General features: G+C 46.9%; 1 protein-coding gene across 20 annotated transcripts in view; it reads left to right on the top strand.

Annotated features, from left to right (window-relative positions):
• Window positions 1-18,523, top strand: part of TRRAP (transformation/transcription domain associated protein) — a 135,680-nt gene that overhangs the window by 88,009 nt on the left and 29,148 nt on the right. For 13 of the 20 annotated variants that reach the window (XR_004265030.1, XM_032266562.1, XM_032266565.1 and 10 more), the window contains 13 exons: window positions 870-1,072; window positions 1,904-2,025; window positions 2,339-2,552; window positions 5,599-5,778; window positions 7,104-7,250; window positions 11,540-11,659; window positions 11,837-12,124; window positions 12,292-12,429; window positions 13,561-13,673; window positions 14,106-14,241; window positions 15,766-15,957; window positions 17,264-17,492; window positions 18,080-18,345. Coding sequence is in view for 19 of the 20 variants with exons in the window: in XM_032266562.1 (XP_032122453.1) it covers window positions 870-1,072; window positions 1,904-2,025; window positions 2,339-2,552; window positions 5,599-5,778; window positions 7,104-7,250; window positions 11,540-11,659; window positions 11,837-12,124; window positions 12,292-12,429; window positions 13,561-13,673; window positions 14,106-14,241; window positions 15,766-15,957; window positions 17,264-17,492; window positions 18,080-18,345 (2,348 nt within the window). In the remaining variant the exon portion in view is untranslated. The remainder of the gene's footprint in view (window positions 1-869; window positions 1,073-1,903; window positions 2,026-2,338; window positions 2,553-5,598; window positions 5,779-7,103; window positions 7,251-11,539; window positions 11,660-11,836; window positions 12,125-12,291; window positions 12,430-13,560; window positions 13,674-14,105; window positions 14,242-15,765; window positions 15,958-17,263; window positions 17,493-18,079; window positions 18,346-18,523) is intronic. The other 7 variants (XM_032266579.1, XM_032266568.1, XM_032266575.1 and 4 more) reach the window with 3 other exon arrangements.

The raw sequence follows: 18,523 nt of genomic DNA, 5'->3' as shown, positions 1-18,523 counted from the left end.
CTGGGGATCTTTCCTCAGACTCTGCTGTGCGGGCTGGGACTGAACTCTAAAGGGAATGTGCATTCACCAAGTCCTGTTGTTTTAATTTGTTACCATTTGCTCTTCAATGTAGGGGTTTAAAAAGCAGGACTTATAGTTAAAAATTGACTGTTATTAAGCAGGGTGGGTGTGGTGGCGCGGGTGGTCCTAGCTCCCCAGTAGCTGATGCAAGAGGATTGCTTGAGGCCAAGAATTGGTGGCTGCTGGGAGCCGTGATCACATCTGTAAATAGTCACTGCGCTTAGTCTGTTGCACAAACTCTCTGTCTGTCGCTCTCTGTCTCTGACACACACCCCTACCTGCTTTTAAAGTCTACAAATGTAAGAATGCAGAGAATTTAAAGTAGTTGGACTTTTATATGCTTCATCCACCACTGAGAGTTACCAGTGCTTGCTATGAAACAGAGATTGCTCAGTCAGAGTTGCTGTTTCTGAAGAGTTAAGTCACAGGTTTCAGAGCTGAGCAGTGGGCTGCAGGAATCTGGATGCTTTGTAGGAGTATGGTGCTACTTGGCAGGGGCTGTGGTGGGCACGGCCTCTGGGTACACCTCAGAGTACAGGGGCCATGACTGGGACTTCATAGCTGGGTGTGGAGAGGCCGGGGCTACCTGCACCAGTCTGTCAGCTCCCTCATCCCTCTCCCCGCTGGGAGAGCTACACTCCCAAGATGCATGGAAGAATGTACGTGTGCCTCAAATCCCAGAGCTCTAGTTGCAGAAGAAATCATTGAGGGGGAAAAGGAGTAGAACCCAGCACGCCCAGCAAGGCTGAGTGGCTGCCCGATTAAATCAATGTGTAGAGACCCATGAGTTTTTTCCTTCTTGGTGCAAGCAGGTACAAGCGAGCTGGTGATGCTAAGTCTGGAACTGGTGAAGACGCGCCTGGCAGTGATGAGCATGGAGATGCGGAAGAACTTCATCCAGGCCATTCTGACATCCCTCATTGAGAAATCACCAGATGCCAAAATCCTGCGGGCCGTGGTCAAAATCGTGGAAGAATGGGTCAAGAATAACTCCCCAATGGCAGCCAATCAGGTGAGGTGGGACGGTATGTCATGTGACCTCCTTTTGAATAAAAGAAAATTCAAGCCTCACCGTCTTGATCTTTCTGAAACTTGAAGCAAAACATTTTTTTCTGCTGTAATTGCACTCACAACATCTTTTCTTGATTAAGGTGTACTTTTTTCAGTGCACTTAACAGATGTTAAATAGAAACTCAGTTGCCCATCTTAATGTGGCTTTACTCCTGTTAAAATGTTAAATGAAGTCCAAGTCCTGTAATCCCAGCACTTTGAGAGGCCGAGGCAGGCGTATCCCTTGAGATCAGGAGTTTGAGACTAGCCTGGCCAGCATGGTGAAACTCTCTATACTACAAATACAAAATTTAGCCAGGTGTGGTGGCACACACCTGTAATCCCAGCTACTTGGGAAGCTGAGGCAGGAGAATCACTTGAATTCAGAAGGCGGAGGTTGCGGTGAGCTGAAGATCACACCACTGTACTCCAGCCTGGGCATCGTGGAGAGACTCTTAAAAAAAAAAAAAAAAAAGTTAACCGTATTACCTTATAGCAGTAAATATAAAACAAATAATAAAGTAAATAGAGACTATCATTTCACTTAGTGAGATGCTCGCAAACTTCTGATTTGATTTATAGTTTATAGTTGCTTTCTCTCCAAAATGAGTTGTAACCCCTATGAAAATTATATTGGCATGTCTTGATTTTAAGCATCCAAAGATAAAGCCATGTTGGCCTTCCTGTTTAGGAATGACCTTGTCTCACTGTGCTTGACAAAACTGTAGGAGCTTAAAAAATAAGAGCAGATGGTTGAAATACTTTTAACTGTGTCTTTTCTCAAATTTCATAGACACCTACACTCCGGGAAAAGTCCATTTTGCTTGTGAAAATGATGACCTACATAGAAAAACGTTTTCCGGAAGACCTTGAATTAAATGCCCAGTTTTTAGACCTTGTTAACTATGTCTACAGGTAATTACAGCAGTAAGCAAGTATTATAGATGTCGTTCCATAGCGTGTTCCATGGCCAGCCACCCCAGCATGGCTTTCATCTGTTACTTACACCTACGCTTAAAATACTCACTGAAATGCTAAATTGTGCAACCTACTTTGGTGTCATTAAAGGACCTTTTGTTGTAATCTGGGTGAACCTGCCACGATTTGTAACATACTCTTAGTTTTCTTAGTAGCATTTCAGCAAGTTCATGTCTGCCTATTTCTACTTGTTTGCTTATGACTTAGGGAGGCCACCGTCTTGCCTCTCTCTGAGTTCTTGGTGTTACAGGGATGAGACACTGTCTGGCAGCGAGCTGACAGCAAAACTTGAGCCTGCCTTTCTCTCTGGACTGCGCTGCGCCCAGCCACTCATCAGGGCAAAGTTTTTCGAGGTTTTTGACAACTCCATGAAACGTCGTGTCTACGAGCGCCTGCTTTATGTGACCTGTTCGCAGAACTGGGAAGCCATGGGGAACCACTTCTGGATCAAGCAGTGCATTGAGGTAGGAGGCCTTGGCTCACATCTGTGGCGGGGGCAGCTGTGGGTTTCTGAGTGGGGGCTCTAAAGCTAGGAGATGTTCACACACGCTAAGACAAATTAGGAATCTCCAGCATAAGCCTGCTTCTGATCTCCCAGAGGAAATCAAGACTTTAGCACAAGCATTCATCTGAAGTCTTTTGGGGCTTACTTAAAATACTTTATCAGAAGGTTGAACAGTATATCTTACTTTGTAGGCGAAGATTCATTTTTCCTTCAAACATAAAAATGTTTAAATTCCGTCTGCTTGCCCTAGAAAGTAAAACATGTGTATTGTGAATGTCAACTCCCGTTGTTCGTTTCTTTTCTTTTTTTTTTTGTTTTTGTTTGTTTGTTTGTTTGTTTTTTTAAGACAGTCTTGCTCTGTTGCCCAGGCTGGAATGAAGTGGTATGATCTTAGTTCACTGCAACCTCTGCCTCCTGGGTTTAAACAATTCTTGTGTCCCAGCCTCCGCATTAGCTGGGATTACAGGCATGTGTGACCACGCCCCACTAATTTTTGTATTTTTAGTAGAAATGTGGTTTCACCATGTTGCCAGGCTGGTCACAAACTCCTGAGCTCAAGTGATCGCCCACCTTGGCCTCCCAAAGTGCTGGGCTTACAGGCATGAGCTACCACGCCCGGTCTCCATTATTCTTCAAGCATGAAAGTGAAGCAGCCGGGCCAGGCCCTGACCACACTGTTGGTTTTGGTTCCTTAGTATGAGTCATCGGGTGCTGGCAACACAGACATGTTTAACGTGCTCAGTGTTATATTATAAAAGTGAGGTCCAGACCTAGAGTAGGATTGGTGTTTCATGGAAAGCAGGTCAGATGTTCTTTGAATTTCCAGCAGGATTGTGGTGAGCCCCCAGTTTGCTAGAGGTTCAGCCTGTGGCTCACTCATCAGCCTGGGTTTGCTATGGCAGGTTACCGGTGCTGTGCAAGTAGTTCTTGTCTGTTTACCTGGAGTGAATGAAACCAGGTCACCACGTACTGTGTCTCCTGAGACAGCTGAGATAGAAGGCAGATGAATTCTCTTTGATGAAAAGAGGACTTTTTTTTTCCCCTGGAAGTGAGTCTTTTTTATTCACCGAATAAACACAACATGGATGGTAGTAGGGCAGAGCTGGTGACAGTATCCTCCCACTGTAGTTACGATGTTCAAATCAGACCTACATAACTGTGGCTTCTTTTGATTCTTCCAACTTTTGATTATCTGTATAGAGGTTTTTCTAAATTGAAACAAAATCACTTGTATCACCCCTACTCACCTATTTACTCAGTTTTTGGGGAATAACAGCTTGGACCAAAATTTTTAAAAGGTGATAGGCTAAAAGACCAAAAAATGATTTACTTAAATAAGCTATGAAGCTCAATCCAGAATGGCTTAACATTATTATTTTCTTCTCTGAACATCTTACTTAAGTGCTTTATTAGGGCTACTAGCTCAGGGTTCCCACCACATGCATCAATCTGTTTATAGGCTTTAGATTCAAACTCTTTTAAGAGTATTACCAGTGTACTCAAAAGAGCCTACATCCTCAAGGTAATGTACACAGTACTTTTTAATGTCTATGTTTTCTGTTCTCTGGTGCAAGGTACTCTGCACCTAGGAGCTTTCAGGCCTTGACCAAATAGCATGAGTAGTAGGAAGTAGTTGTGACGCTGGTCTCAGGAGACCCTGCTAGCACGTTTCTCGTTTGTGCTGAATGGGCGCTTTCTTGGTGCTTGTGCAACATGCATTTGGAATTTTGCCCATGGCCATACCTACTAAGTAAGAGTTCCCTACTCTTCTATCACTCGTGCAAGAGACCTTCCAACTGCTGGTTAGTTGCCAGGCACTGGGTCAGGTGCTAAAAATACAAAGGCAAGACACTGGCTGTGGCAGGTCCATATGAATCGGTCCAGGAAAGGTCACAAGCCAGGGGGTCCTCGACTCCCTCTTCTTTGCCCTGAGTATCTGCTCCCTCACCGAGGGTTACAGTTCAGGGCCCACTGTCAACCGCCATCTCTCATTAGGACAGTGGGAGCTGTTTCCTTAGTGTTCACCCACCTCCCTTCCTACTGATAAGTTTTCTCTGTTGTTACAAAATTATCTTGGAGAATAAAGCAGATCACATTACTCTTTCCATTGTGCGTGACATAAAATCCAGCCTCCAGGCTCTGGTCCCCAAGTGACTGGTCCCTCACCTCTCTCTCTGCATCCCCATCCCGTGCCTCTCTCCCTCTGTCGGTCTCCAGTACACTGGCCTTCCGTGTTCTTGAACTCACCTCGCTCTTGCCACTCAGGCTAATGTGCAGCTCCCTTTAATTCTCCGTCAGTCCACCCTGTTTCCTGGCTGTGTTGCCACAGTGAGCACATGTCTGTGATGTATCCTTCCCTCTTGACACTTCAGCTCCATGAGGCCGGGGATGCCATCTCTGTGCAGTCGACAGATGAATCTACAGGGCCTCTGCGGCACCCTGTGGACGCTGAGGAAATATTCGCCCAAGACACCAAGAGTGGTGTGGCCAGGCAGTGTGCGCAGGACCCGTGGGGAAGCACAGTGCGGCAGGGAGTGGCCCAACTGCAGAGGCAGGCAGGGGCTGCAGCACATCACAGAGGGGCTCGCGAGTCACACGGGGAATCTTCACTGTCACCTGAGGCTGTAGGAAGCCATGGGGGCGTGGGCCAGGGTAAAGGGCCACTGTGTGGAAAGAGTTGGGTCCAAGAGAGCGGTCTGGGGGTGAAGTGGGAGGTTTCACACAGGTGGGAGCAGGCACCTGCCTAGGTGTTCAGGAGATAAGAGTGGCAGGGCCTGCTGTGTGCTGTGAGTGAAGCAGAGGTCTTCTGTGTGGGGATGATGCCTTGGAGGGGACAGAGAAGAGGAAGCCCGCCTAGTCAGGGAGAGGTGGGGAAAGGTGCTGAGATCAGACTTGGACCTGCAGAGTCAGAGGTGCCTCAGTGAGGGGCATCTGGGAGAGAAATCTGGACGCCCCAAATGCCACGCGCACACGTTGGGTCTGTCTCCTTTCTGTACCCCTTGCAGCTGCTCCTGGCCGTGTGTGAAAAGAGCACCCCCATTGGCACCAGCTGCCAAGGAGCCATGCTCCCATCCATCACCAACGTCATCAACCTAGCCGACAGCCACGACCGCGCCGCCTTCGCCATGGTCACACACGTCAAGCAGGAGCCCCGGGAGAGGGAGAACAGTGAGTCCAAAGAGGAGGTGAGGCTCCACTCCACCGGCAGAACCCCCATCCTCTGGAATAAGTTTTTGTATCAGCTTTAGATTCTTTTAGGGTATGAATAAGGTATAAAAACCTGTCTACCTGAAAGCTCCGAATGTGGTAACTAAGTTCTGCCAGATTTTTTTTAGTTAGAATTGAGAAGCAGCTTGCACTGCCATGTGGTTTTGAGATAGATTCCTTTACCATGAGCTAGTACTGCTGAGAACAGAACATTTTCCTGTGCTGTGATGTTTCTCTCCTGGTGAGAAAAGCCCATGTTCAGTCACAGAAAGCACTGCTTGGGGGAGTGCTGCCCATCGCACAGGGGCTGGGGCATTAGTTGGTTCCTCCAGCAGTCTGCTCAGAACCCGTGTCTCTGCCTAGTCCCAGGACGGGCAGCAGGGAGCCTTTGCTCCTCCAAGAACCCATACCAAGGCTGATGCTTTAGTCTTGGTGGCTCTCTGTGCTCCATGAAAAAGTGGCTGCCACTGTTCCTGACGGGGATTTTTATAGGCTGTGTGTCTCCTTAAGGTCATTTGTTTTTGGAGGCTCAGTCTGTGTAGAGCGTTGTGTCTTAGGAGACAGTCACCCCGGACTGCAGGCGGCTGCTGCACCTTCTTTGCTCTTAAATGGTGGTGCATTCCCTCTTTCATGTACAGGATGTCTACTCATCAACAATTATGAATTAAATTTTTTTCTACTGTTGCTAAAACAGATTATCTGGTCATTTGGTCTTTTCTTTCTGTAATCTTCCTGTATGAAGTAAATTGCCAACTCTGAAGTTCTTCATTTTCAAGGGCACACGCCAAATGGTTGGTACCTGACTTCAGGGAATAGTTTGATTCTTGACTGACTTCTCCAAACCTTCAGACAGAAATAAGGTGTATTCCTCTTAGGGAATGGTCATATATAAAACATAGCACTGATGACACACTCCGCCGTGGCCCTGAGGGTATTCTCAGTCTGAGCAAGCCAGGCAGCTGGGCGTCTGTATTGCATTTGGAGAAATCATAGGCTAGAATTCCTATTAATCGTCGTCATTTTTACCATTTAAAGTTTACTCTTTTAATAAAATGTGCTTTTCACAACCCAAATATGAAAGCACAATGGTGGCTTCTTTATAGTCATTTTTAAAAAGAGAGAGATCTGGTCTACTTAATCTGGGCTTTGTTTATTTTAGGATTGAAGATTATTTAAATACTTCCAGGAAACAAGGACAAATTTTATTTGCCAAAATTGTAAAAAGAAGTCTACAGGAGGTGTGTTTGTTGGGTTTTCTTTAAGCCTTTGACTTTCTGGTTTTGCTTTCTGCTTTGTTTCTTAGGATGTAGAGATAGACATTGAACTAGCTCCTGGGGACCAGACCAGCACGCCCAAAACCAAAGAACTTTCCGAAAAGGACATTGGAAACCAGCTGCACATGCTAACCAACAGGCATGACAAGTTTCTGGACACACTCCGGGAGGTGAAGGTCTGTATGCAGCTTGGAAAGGATTTGTTGCTTTCCTCCCTTGGGTAGCTCAAGGCCTAAATCAGGATCATTCCACAGTGGTATAAATTTTTCTGTTTCTTTTTTCTTTTTGCAATGGGATATTGCTCTGTCGCCCAGCCTGGAGTGTAGTGGCACAGTCACAGCTCACTGCAGCCTCAATCTCCTGGGCTCACATGATCCTCTCACCTCAGCCTCCCAAGTAGCTGGGACCACAGACATGAGCTGCCACACCCAGCTAATTTGTTAATTTTTTAGTAGCCACAGGGTCTTGATACATTGCTTAGGCTGGTCTTGGACTCCTGGACTCAAGTGATCCACCCACCTTGGCTTCCCAAAGTGCTGGGATTATAGGCGTGAACCAGAGATTTGGGAGTGTCACAGTGTCTTATGAGAGAAAATAGGAAAAAAGTTAATTTCTCCACCACCATCTCTTGGAAGAAACAGTAAACCTGTGTACAAAAATGTTTGAGGAGACATAATAATGTTGGATTATTTTTCAAGTGCACTAAAAGGAAAAATGAGAAATGAGTTAATTTGCTAAATCAAGCCCACTTTGTGGAGCTGGGGGTTTCCAGATGCATTTGTGTTTGAAATCTAGCCGGTAGAAACTCTGGCTTCTACAAACTCTCAGGTAAATTATGGGTCTGATTGTTCTTTATGTCATGACCTTGAAAGACTGGTTGAAACTTTACATACATACTTTTGCTTTTGATGAGGAGCTATTTTTCTATTCCTTTGAGAGGTGGGTGATGATTCTAATTATTCTGTTCAGATCAGGAGCTAGGTGGGAAAAAAGCATGAACTGCTTGCTTCTCACAAGTAATTTTTACATTAAAATCTTTTGGTGACCTACGCTGAACTTGTGCATTGGATCAGTCTTTGAACTTGTGTCTAAGTGACACCATTGTCATCTTGAGTAAGGATAAAATACTTTTCTGTGGGATGGAGTGGGAAGTAGAGCAGCCTGATACAGGTGAGTGACAGCTCTCATGTTGTGGAGCAGGCACCTTTTTTTTTTTTTTTTTTTTTTTTTTTGAGACAGTCTCACTCCGTTATCCAGGCTGGAGGGCAGTGCCGCAATGTCGGCTCACTGCAACCTCCTCCTTCTGGATTTGAGCGATTCTCCTGCCTCAGCCTCCCAAGTAGCTGGGATTGCAGGGGCACGCCACCATACCCAGCTAATTTTTGTATTTTTAGTAGAGACGGGGCTGTGCCATGTTGGCTGGGCTGATCTTGAACTTCTGAGCTCAGGTGATCTGCCTGCCCCAGCCTACCAAAGTGCTGGGATTATGGCGCCTTAATAGACCCCTGTCCCTACTGTCACCACCAGCAAAAAGGGCTATAAGTACGTGTCGCCAAGCCCAAAGGCCTTCGTTGGCTGATGGTCACCATGACACGTCACCACATAATTCCTGACCCATCAGGTGCCTGTGCCTCACTTTTATCCTCAGCTCGTGGTGGGAGTGCCATCAGGAGAGGAAGCTCTAGTAATATGTTGCAGAGGGGTTGGGGTATTTGGTTTTATTCATTAAGCTTTCTGTCTAGGCCGATGAATTGGTCACAGCTGCTTGCCTCCGCATCCTCTCTGGGACAGTGGCTGCTGTCTGGATGGTGGCTGGGTTAGACCAGACATGGCTTAGAATTTTAGCGAATCTCTCAGAGAATCTTGCCCAGGGGTGTCCCCATGGTCTTCTCTTGATCTGAGCCTTCATAGCCTGAGTCACAGGGCCCATCCGTGTCCCCCTTTATAAGAGGATTGCTCAGGCCATTGCTGCATACGTTGTCAGCCATACCGCCCCCAGGTGTGTGCCACGGAGGAGACCCTTGAACTCAGTGCCCAGCACAGGTGGGCACACTATCACCCCTGAGCCAGGTGTGCTGCCTGCTTGCAGCGTTTTCCCAGGCAGACCTGTGCCCGCCTCTTAGAAGGGTATGGCTCTTGGGGTACTTGGGTGTGACTTAATTCTTCCCTTCTCCTTGCATTCTTTTGTGTCCCATTTTCCTCATTCACCTTTTTTTCATTTGATCTCATTTCATCATTTTAGCATCTTTTTACTGAGAGCCTGCTCTGTACCAGGTGATGTTCTGGACACTGTAAACATAGTGGTAGCTGGTCCTCAACAGGGTGTGCATTCTAGCGAGGGGAAATAATGAGCAGAAAGAAGTGCTAATTCCTCGGGAGGCGAGACAGGTGCTGGGGTAAAGCAGCCAGGGCTGGTGGGGATTGGAGAGGGTGGAGTCGTGTTATTTTATTTTCTGTGTATTTATGGAAGTTAAGATTTTTTTCCTGGAGCCAGATGGGATCACAAATCATTGTGTTTGTTGTTTGCGCCTTGACGTTTTCCTTCCTGGAACTCCTCTACTTTGAGAAGTGGTCAAGTGCCAGTGGCTTGTCTTAGACTCTTGGGTTCTAAATCCAGAGAGAGTGATCCTCACCCCAGGCGCACAGGCTCTTTCTCCCCTGCCTTTTTTCTGGGTCTGGCCGTTGTTCTCTGTGGGAGGCCTATGGAGGCAGTGGCCCCCCACTGGGCCCTTTTGGTGCTGCAAGGCCACCATGGGCTCCTCACTCCTGCACCTCTTTGGGACGGTATGTACATCAGAACAAGCCACAGACTTGTGGAGCAGGAGCGGATCGTAATCCTCAGACACAACCCTGAATGTTGTAATCCCGAATGTTGAAATCCCTAAAGATCAACACTTCCAACCTCTAAAATCCCAAAAATATAATACTGGAAAAAATAATTTAAAAATTCTTTTAAAAGATACACAGACATATTTCAAATAATACTTTACTAGGTAGGCTTCTAGGTATTCCTTAGTCCAGTCAAGTCGATGCTGAAAATTAAATTCACAAGTCCCCACCCCCACCACCATCAATGTGGCACCCATAGGCATCTGCTTAACCCAAGCAGACAGTAACAGCTCACAGTTCCTCACCTGATGCAGCTGTCTTGTGATGATGATTTTCAGGGATTTTGATCTTTCAGCATTTCAACACTCGGGGTTATGGCAGTTAGAATTGTGTCTTTTGGGATTCTGATGCAAACCCCCCATGGTTGAACAGCTTTATCGGTAGGTCGGTGACATTGCTAGGCCCATTGGTTCCCCCCAGCTCTTGGCCTCTGCTAAATTGACAGGGAGCTGAGAGGCCCCTGACAGGCTGGTCAGGGTGAAGCGTGTGGCCGTGTGAGGGGAACTGCGGCCACTTATCACAGTCCTCCTCACAGGAAGCCTGATATCAGGCTCAGCCTGGGCACTGAGTTCAAGGGTCTCCTCTGTGGCACACAACTAGGAGCGTTCTTTACCTAAACGTTTTCACCCATCTTCTTGAAAGATTGGTATCCTTGCTGTCTGTTTTTGGTAGAAACGTGACCGTGCTAGTGGTTTCCTCTCTTGGGTTTGCTGAAGGAGAGATGGAAGCATAATCATGTCCCTGGAACTCTGTCTCTGCGCTGGGGCAGCAGGCACTGTGGCTGTTGGCTCGTGCTCCAGCCCCTGGCACCACTGCCTGATGCCACATAGGGTGTCTCCTGTGGGCTAGAGCAGCTTCAGGCAGACTAGAAACCTGGCTGTGAATAAGGAATGTTGGCAGCTAATTCAGATCAGATCTTCCAAACAACAGGCCTGGGATGAAATAAACACATCTGTGGATTTGCTGTGCCCTCCGGGCCTCGGTTTCTACCTCTGGCTCTCATCATCCAGGTTCCCTTCCAGTCCATTCCATTCTTCTATGTTCAATTGTATTCTGTTCCAGTCCGTCTTGGTCATTTTCTCCTGTCTCTTGTCCACTGCCAATTGTAGACACTGAACTTTCAGTTCTTGATTTGTTTTTCATAATAATACCTGTTGGCAAATAGTTTATGTCATATACATGTGTTTTCACTTTCCGATTTTCAGTGGCCTGGGCCTCAGTGACATCTGTGTCCCTCTGAGTTACTCCTTCAGCCTTGTCAGTTTTTGTACTTCTTGGATATGATGGGATCAGTAGTGTTAGGAAAAGCCCTTAGAAGCTGAGGACAAATGCAGGCGCCATTGCTGAGGGATGCCTGGGCTTGCTGCTCAGTGCACCTTGGCTTTACAGCACTCAGGATCCATAGGCTTTTACTCCAGCATGGAGTAAAAAAAAAAGATTTCTCAGGTCTTTGAAAGTTCAGAAGTGGAGGAGCATCCGATAACGTATAAGACAGATCATGGGCATCTTCTGAGGCTGGGTGTGCAAGGCACCTCTAGCCCATGGCCATCTCAGCCTGTCGTCTTTCTGTCCGTAGACTGGAGCGCTGCTCAGCGCTTTCGTTCAGCTGTGCCACATTTCCACAACGCTGGCAGAGAAGACATGGATCCAGCTTTTCCCCAGATTATGGAAGATCCTCTCAGACAGACAGCAGCATGTGAGTGTATCTTTAAAATCCTGTTTTGGAAAAATGTCTTGATCAAGTTTTAGAGGTTGAGGAAACTGCTGGCTGTCACTCGAGTGAATTAGGAAAGGTATTCTCAGCTGCATTGAGAGAGACAGTGAGACGCTGATTTTTGAATGAAGGTGTGGATGACATGCGCTTTGGTTTCAGGCACTCGCGGGCGAGATAAGTCCATTCCTGTGCAGCGGCAGTCACCAGGTGCAGCGAGACTGCCAGCCCAGTGCGCTGAACTGCTTCGTGGAAGCCATGTCCCAGTGCGTGCCCCCGATCCCCATCCGACCCTGTGTCCTGAAGTACTTGGGAAAAACACACAACCTCTGGTTCCGGTCCACGCTGATGCTGGAGCACCAGGCTTTTGAAAAGGGTCTGAGTCTTCAGATTAAGCCGAAGCAAACAACAGAGTTTTATGAGCAGGAGAGCATCACCCCACCTCAGCAGGTGAAGATGCGCCTCAGATTGTTCATTACCTCTTCCCTGCCAGTGGCCTCACACTTTAAATAAATACTGCTCCCAAATGATTTCAAATTACAACACGGTGAAGTTGCATTTTTAGGAAAAAAAAGTCTTTGTCCTGAGCACTGAGGAACCTTGCTTTGTGTTTTCAGGAGATACTGGATTCCCTTGCAGAGCTTTACTCCCTGTTACAAGAGGAAGATATGTGGGCCGGTCTGTGGCAGAAGCGGTGCAAGTACTCGGAGACGGCGACTGCAATTGCGTACGAGCAGCATGGGTTCTTCGAGCAGGTAAACCTCCAGTAACTGCCTGGCTTGCATGTGCAGTGAGAGGCCATTTCTGATGATTTTTTAATAAAATCTTCTCAAGTCGGAGTTCACCTTTTTTATGAGATGGAGTCTCTCTCTGTCACCCAGACTGGAGTGCAGTGGTACAGTCTTGGCTCACTGCAGCCTCCACCTTCTGGGTTCAAGCAATTCTCCTGCCTCAGCCTCCCCAGTAGCTGGGACTACAGGCACCCACCATCATACCATGCCTGGCTAATTTTTGTGTTTTTGATAGAGATGGGGTTTCACCATGTTGGCCAGGCTGGTCTCGAACTCCTGGCATCAGGTGATACACCCACTTCAGCCTCTCAAAGTGCTGGGATTATAGATATGAGCCACCGCGACCGGCCCAGAGTTCACACTTGAATATGCTTTAAAACATTTGAATCTGTAAAGGCCCTGCAACTGAAGTCTGCGTTTAAGAGACACTTCTGTATATGACATGAGCTAAAGCACAGTCTTAAGCCCTTTGCATTAGATGCCAGCGTGGATGCTTTTTATCTCCCGTCGTTGGTCCTGTTAGAAGTGATAGGTTTCGTTTAATGCTTACATTTTACTCCTCGTTCTGCCCTTCAGCATGGCATGTGGGCCACTGTTTCAGGGTGTGATCCTAGCACTGTGTAGGGTGCCGAGCCACAGAAGCTCCACAAACAGATGTGGCCTTGTGGCTCCTGCTCCGATCACCAAAGGATGGGGGAATTAATCCCACATCTGGACAGCCTCACCTTCTTCCATCTGTACAGGGAAACCCACCTTCTCTGTCTCTGTGAACAGAGAGCTGTGGGTGTTGAGTGGTCCTGGAGAAGAGCCCCACATGCTCTCAGGTCTGTGATTCAACTTGCTCTACACGACTGGGCCAAGGTGGTGAAAAGGTGTTTCTTAGCCAGCTGCAGGCTTGCACCTGCAGTTCAACGACTCAGAGAAGCTGAGGCAGGAGGGTCCCTTGAGCCCAGGAATTAGGAGTTTGAGTCTAGCTTTGGCAACATAGCAAAATCCCATCTCAAAAAACTTATTCTAAGTGTTAAATTTAAAAACAGAGAAAGAAAAGGTATGTTACTAGTTAAACAGTAGTTTAAAAGCCTTAACATTTTTTAGGCACAAGAATCCTATGAAAAGGCAATGGATAAAGCCAAAAAAGAACACGAAAGGAGCAACGCCTCCCCTGCGATTTTCCCTGAATACCAGCTCTGGGAAGACCACTGGATTCGGTAAGCCAAACACGGTGCTTGACAAGAGGGAACCAAGGAAACATCTCAGACCTTTTCTTGGAATGAGTGTTTTTTAAAGGGAGCTTTGCTACTTTATGGCCACGTAAAGAAAAGAACAAACAGAAACCTAAGACCAGCATTTAAAGCCTTGAGTAATTAAACATGTCGACTGGAGAAGCAGTAAACTGTCCATGCATCTCCCCTGGCTCCAGTGCTTGAGGCCCTTTGCTGAAAAGCAGGTGTTTCGTGGTGGGCAGCGGGCAGGGAGCTCACCCCACGATGGAGCCCACCTCCATGTCCTGTAGAAGTTTGCTCTTGCTGTGTTGTTCTGTAGAATGGAAATTTGCTTCTTAAAACCCTGTCACTGCCTCTCTGAATTCATGAGTGTGCTGGTGACTGAGCTTCTGCCCTTGGATATCTCTGGTCTTGTAGGTGCTCCAAGGAGTTGAACCAGTGGGAAGCCCTGACCGAGTATGGCCAGTCCAAAGGCCACATCAATCCCTACCTTGTCCTGGAGTGCGCCTGGCGGGTGTCCAACTGGACCGCCATGAAGGAGGCACTGGTACAGGTGAGACGCCCCAGGGGCATCCCTGCAGCTGCCTGGGTCCTCTTTCCTGAAGCGGCAGGTGTCTGTTGGGAAGATTTCCTTAGAACAAGCATTTTGGCAGTGGAAAGATAACTTATGGAAAGGAAAGGTTCTTTTTGATTGTCTCCAGTGCCTTTCCTGAATTTGAGTAATATCATTTTTGTACAAAATGTGAGAAGTTGAAGATTAGAAATAGTCACAGACTATTAACTAAAGGAAGGAATCAAGCCCAGGTTGTTGACTTCTGGGAAATGACTCATTGGATGCAGGGAGTTTGTGTTCCCCTAAGAAATAACCAGTCACTTATATCAGTAAAAATACATTCTTCCCTCAGTATTTAGGACCCCCACAGATACCAAAACCCACGGATACTCAAGTCCCTGATAGAAAATTGTGCGTGTAGTATTTGCATGTAATTTCTGCACGGCCTCCTGCGTTCTTTAAATCCTGTCTAGGTTACTTAAAATACCTAATACGGTCTTAATTGCTGTGTACATGGTTGCTACACTGTAGTTTTTAGGGAATAATGACAAGAAAAGCTCTGTACATGCTTAGTAAAGATGCAGTTTTTTTTCCCTGGATATTTTTTATCCACAGTTGGTTGAATCCACACATAATACGGAGGACCAGTTATATATATTTTGCTGTCAGAATGCATTTACGATTGCTTATTTTTCTTTATTCTGACAAAACATAAAACTGAGTAAGTGTTGGTAGCTCACCTTAATGTTCCCCTCCGTTCTCCTTCCCAGAGTTTCACTTACCTGAGTATATGCAGCGTCACACTGTCCTGAGGACTCAGACGCATTTCTGCTTTCATAAATTCTTGAGCATTTTACAAAAACTGTAAGGTACTCACTGCTTAGAAAAAAGCTCAGATATGTGAGTGAACACTCTAGGTAATCTGCACTGAATTACTTTCAAATAGTCTTAAAAGGAAAAGGATGTTTAGGCAGTCTTTTCTGGATACTCTGCTTTTCTAAATTCTAGTGAGCGGCCAATCTCCCTAGCTGTGAAAGCATACCACAGGCCCTTGGCTTTATGGTCATTAGCTGTTTGAAAAGAAAAAAAGAGACTGATCAACGCTGTTGTGACAGATCAGATGAAAAAAATCACCACTCTGCTACAAAGTCAGCCAGCATTTTTTTTTTTTTTTTTTTTAATGGAGTCTTGCTCTGTCACCCAGGAAGTACAGTGGTGTGATCTTGGCTCGCTGCAATCTCTACCTCCCATGTTCAAGCAACTGTCCTGCCTCAACCTTCCGAGTAGCTGGGATTATAGGTGCCCACCACCATGCCCAGCTAATTTTTATATTATTAGTAGAGACGGGGTTTAACCATGTTGGCCAGACTTCTAAAGAAAATACCTTTCTCTGTATAACCTAATTTCTGTTTATTGCCTTGCATAACTAGTGACCAAAAAACAAGTGGTCTTTTTCCTTTTTGACCCTTTACACTGAGGAAGAGAAGGCCCCTCACTCCCTGTGTCATGTTCTTTCACGGCCAGGTGGAAGTGAGCTGTCCGAAGGAGATGGCCTGGAAGGTGAACATGTACCGCGGATACCTGGCCATCTGCCACCCCGAGGAGCAGCAGCTCAGCTTCATCGAGCGCCTGGTGGAGATGGCCAGCAGCCTGGCCATCCGCGAGTGGCGGCGGCTGCCCCACGTGGTATCCCATGTGCACACGCCTCTCCTGCAGGTGGGTGTGGCACCCCCGTGTGAGCACAGGCTGTGGCCCGTCGCAGCCAAGCACCGTTGTCCAGGTTGAGATCTGCAGACGGCAGATGAAACTCCCTCCCCTTGTCTTGCCCTCTCCCACATAACTCGTCCTCAGGAAAGGAAGGCCACCGTTAAAAGCTTGAGGAAAAAAATGTTGCTTCTCGTTGGAGTTTCTGTAGGAATTGAAGACATCCTCACCAGTGATTTGGGTTTTGAATTTTGCCAGAGAGATTCTTTTCAGTGCCCACTGTGCCACCCTCACAAAAGCTTGCTGAAAATATCACGCCACTCTGTTTTCAGCAAGCTTTTGGCGGGAGCTGGAGGGATAAGATTAGGAAATGTTTTCAGAGATCTGAATGTCATGAGTTAAACTTGAAATATAAATAGCACAGATTTTTCTAGGCAATTTAAAAAATTATAATCAAACAGGACACAGAGTACTGAACTAGGTGCTATGTTTAGGAGATGAAAAAGTATTTTAAAACAATAGAGTTTGCCTCAAAGGAGCATTGAACCTGAGACAGTAGGCATAACCATAGAAGCAAATTTACAGTTGGAGGTAGACTATGATTCGGAGCCATGCCCATATCAGACAGAAAATCAGGGTAACAAAGATTGAGGGAAGGGAGATGCCATGTGCTCCATAGAAGCCAGGGACAAAATTTGGCTAGCCTGAGGATTGTGGCCAGGGCCTTCCAGGTGAGAGGTGTCATCAGGAGTTTGGTGCCGACAGTGCATCTGAAATTTAAGGGTAGTCAACCTCCTGGGCTCGTAGGGAGGTGACTCAAAATGTGTTTACATTTTATGGGTCCAAAGAGGTCATGAGAGCCACGTTTGCAGGTGCTTAGTATGGCTGGGGGGCTTAGCAGGCACGCTGGGAGAAGGCAGGCCTGCAGCAGGGATACCTGGCTGCCCCATCCTCAGGCATTGCTGGACAAAGAGCCGGACAGGAAAGGTGGCAAAGGGCATGGACAGCAGGAAGAGGAGTTTTGAGGACTGCCCATTAGTGAGGTTTGGCGTCTGGAACATTGTTCTCTAACCCTCCTGTCTCAGGAGCCACAAGCTGAGGTTTTAAAATTGGAGACATCATAAGGAAAGCAGTGTTTGGGATAAAGAATAGGTTAAATGTGGGATCTCAGGTGTCTGTGTGTAAACGAGAATGCTTCCTTTGGTAATCGCCCCTAAAGATCTTTGCGGTAATCAGACCCCTGGTGGACTCACCTGTGTTTTTCCCATTTACTCTTCACTGACATTTACCATGGAATCTCTTATGTTGGTCCCATCAGGCAGCCCAGCAAATCATCGAACTTCAGGAAGCTGCACAGATCAACGCAGGCTTGCAGCCAACCAACCTGGGGAGGAACAACAGTCTGCACGACATGAAGACAGTGGTGAAGACCTGGAGGAACCGGCTGCCCATTGTGTCTGATGACTTGTCCCACTGGAGCAGCATCTTCATGTGGAGGCAGCATCATTACCAGGGTAAACCGACCTGGTCCGGCATGCATTCATCATGTAATTTTCCAGACGCCCCACGGTTCTGGTTTTGTCTCTGTGTTTTGTTTTGGTTTGGTTTTTCTTCCCCAGGTTTTCTATTTTGGGGTAGGGATGACAGGTCTGGGTGGTAACGGTGCAGGGAAAGATGAAGATGGTAGAAGGGAGGTTTTGTTTTTTGTTTTTGTACCTGCTAGGTTTTTCTAGTTTGAGCAGAATTGCACAGGCCGGGGGGATCAGCGCTCTGAGCTGTGGCCCTCTGCTTTGACTCCTGTCCCAGGACGAGCTGTGCTCAGGTGGCTCTGGCTGGCCTTTTCTGGTTTCCCTGGTCCCCTGCTTATCCCCTAAACCTGCCCAGGCATCCATGTATTTAGAGCAGCCTTTGTCACTTTATGGTTTAGTTAGCCAAGATGGTAACACTCGACTCAAGAATTAGCACCTTTTAGAAGTTGCTTAAGTCATAAAATACAAAGTAACAAGAGTTTATCACAGAGGTCCCCATCTTCATAAGCCATGTGTGTGTGTTTTTCATTTTTATTTAAGCCTTGTTGTGGAGTGCTTTGAAAGAGGATTGGTGTGGGCTGATGATTCCTTTCTTTGCCCTCTAGCAATTGTAACTGCCTATGAGAATAGCTCTCAGCATGATCCAAGTTCAAATAATGCTATGCTTGGGGTTCATGCGTCAGCTTCAGCAATCATCCAGTATGGAAAGATCGCCCGGAAACAGGGACTGGTCAATGTGGCTCTGGATATATTAAGTCGGATTCATACTATTCCAACTGTTCCTATCGTGGATTGCTTCCAGAAGATTCGACAGCAAGTTAAATGCTACCTTCAGCTGGCAGGCGTCATGGGCAAAAACGAGTGCATGCAGGTGCGGACAGGACACTTGTCCCCACCCTTCCGCGGGGTCCAGGAGAACGAGTCCACGTGGGGACTCCTGGTTTAGATAATAGGGAAGGCGGATTCGAACTTCCTACAAATACAGCCGCAGTAAGGGGGAAACAGTCCTTCCAAAACATGAAAGGGAAAGGAAGCTACAGTATTTGACT

Source organism: Sapajus apella, unplaced genomic scaffold (genome assembly GCF_009761245.1).
Source record: "Sapajus apella isolate SASKATOON/1434 unplaced genomic scaffold, GSC_monkey_1.0 scaffold159, whole genome shotgun sequence".
Classification (NCBI taxonomy): Eukaryota; Metazoa; Chordata; class Mammalia; order Primates; family Cebidae; genus Sapajus; species Sapajus apella.
This window is presented reverse-complemented; position numbering and strand designations above follow the sequence as displayed.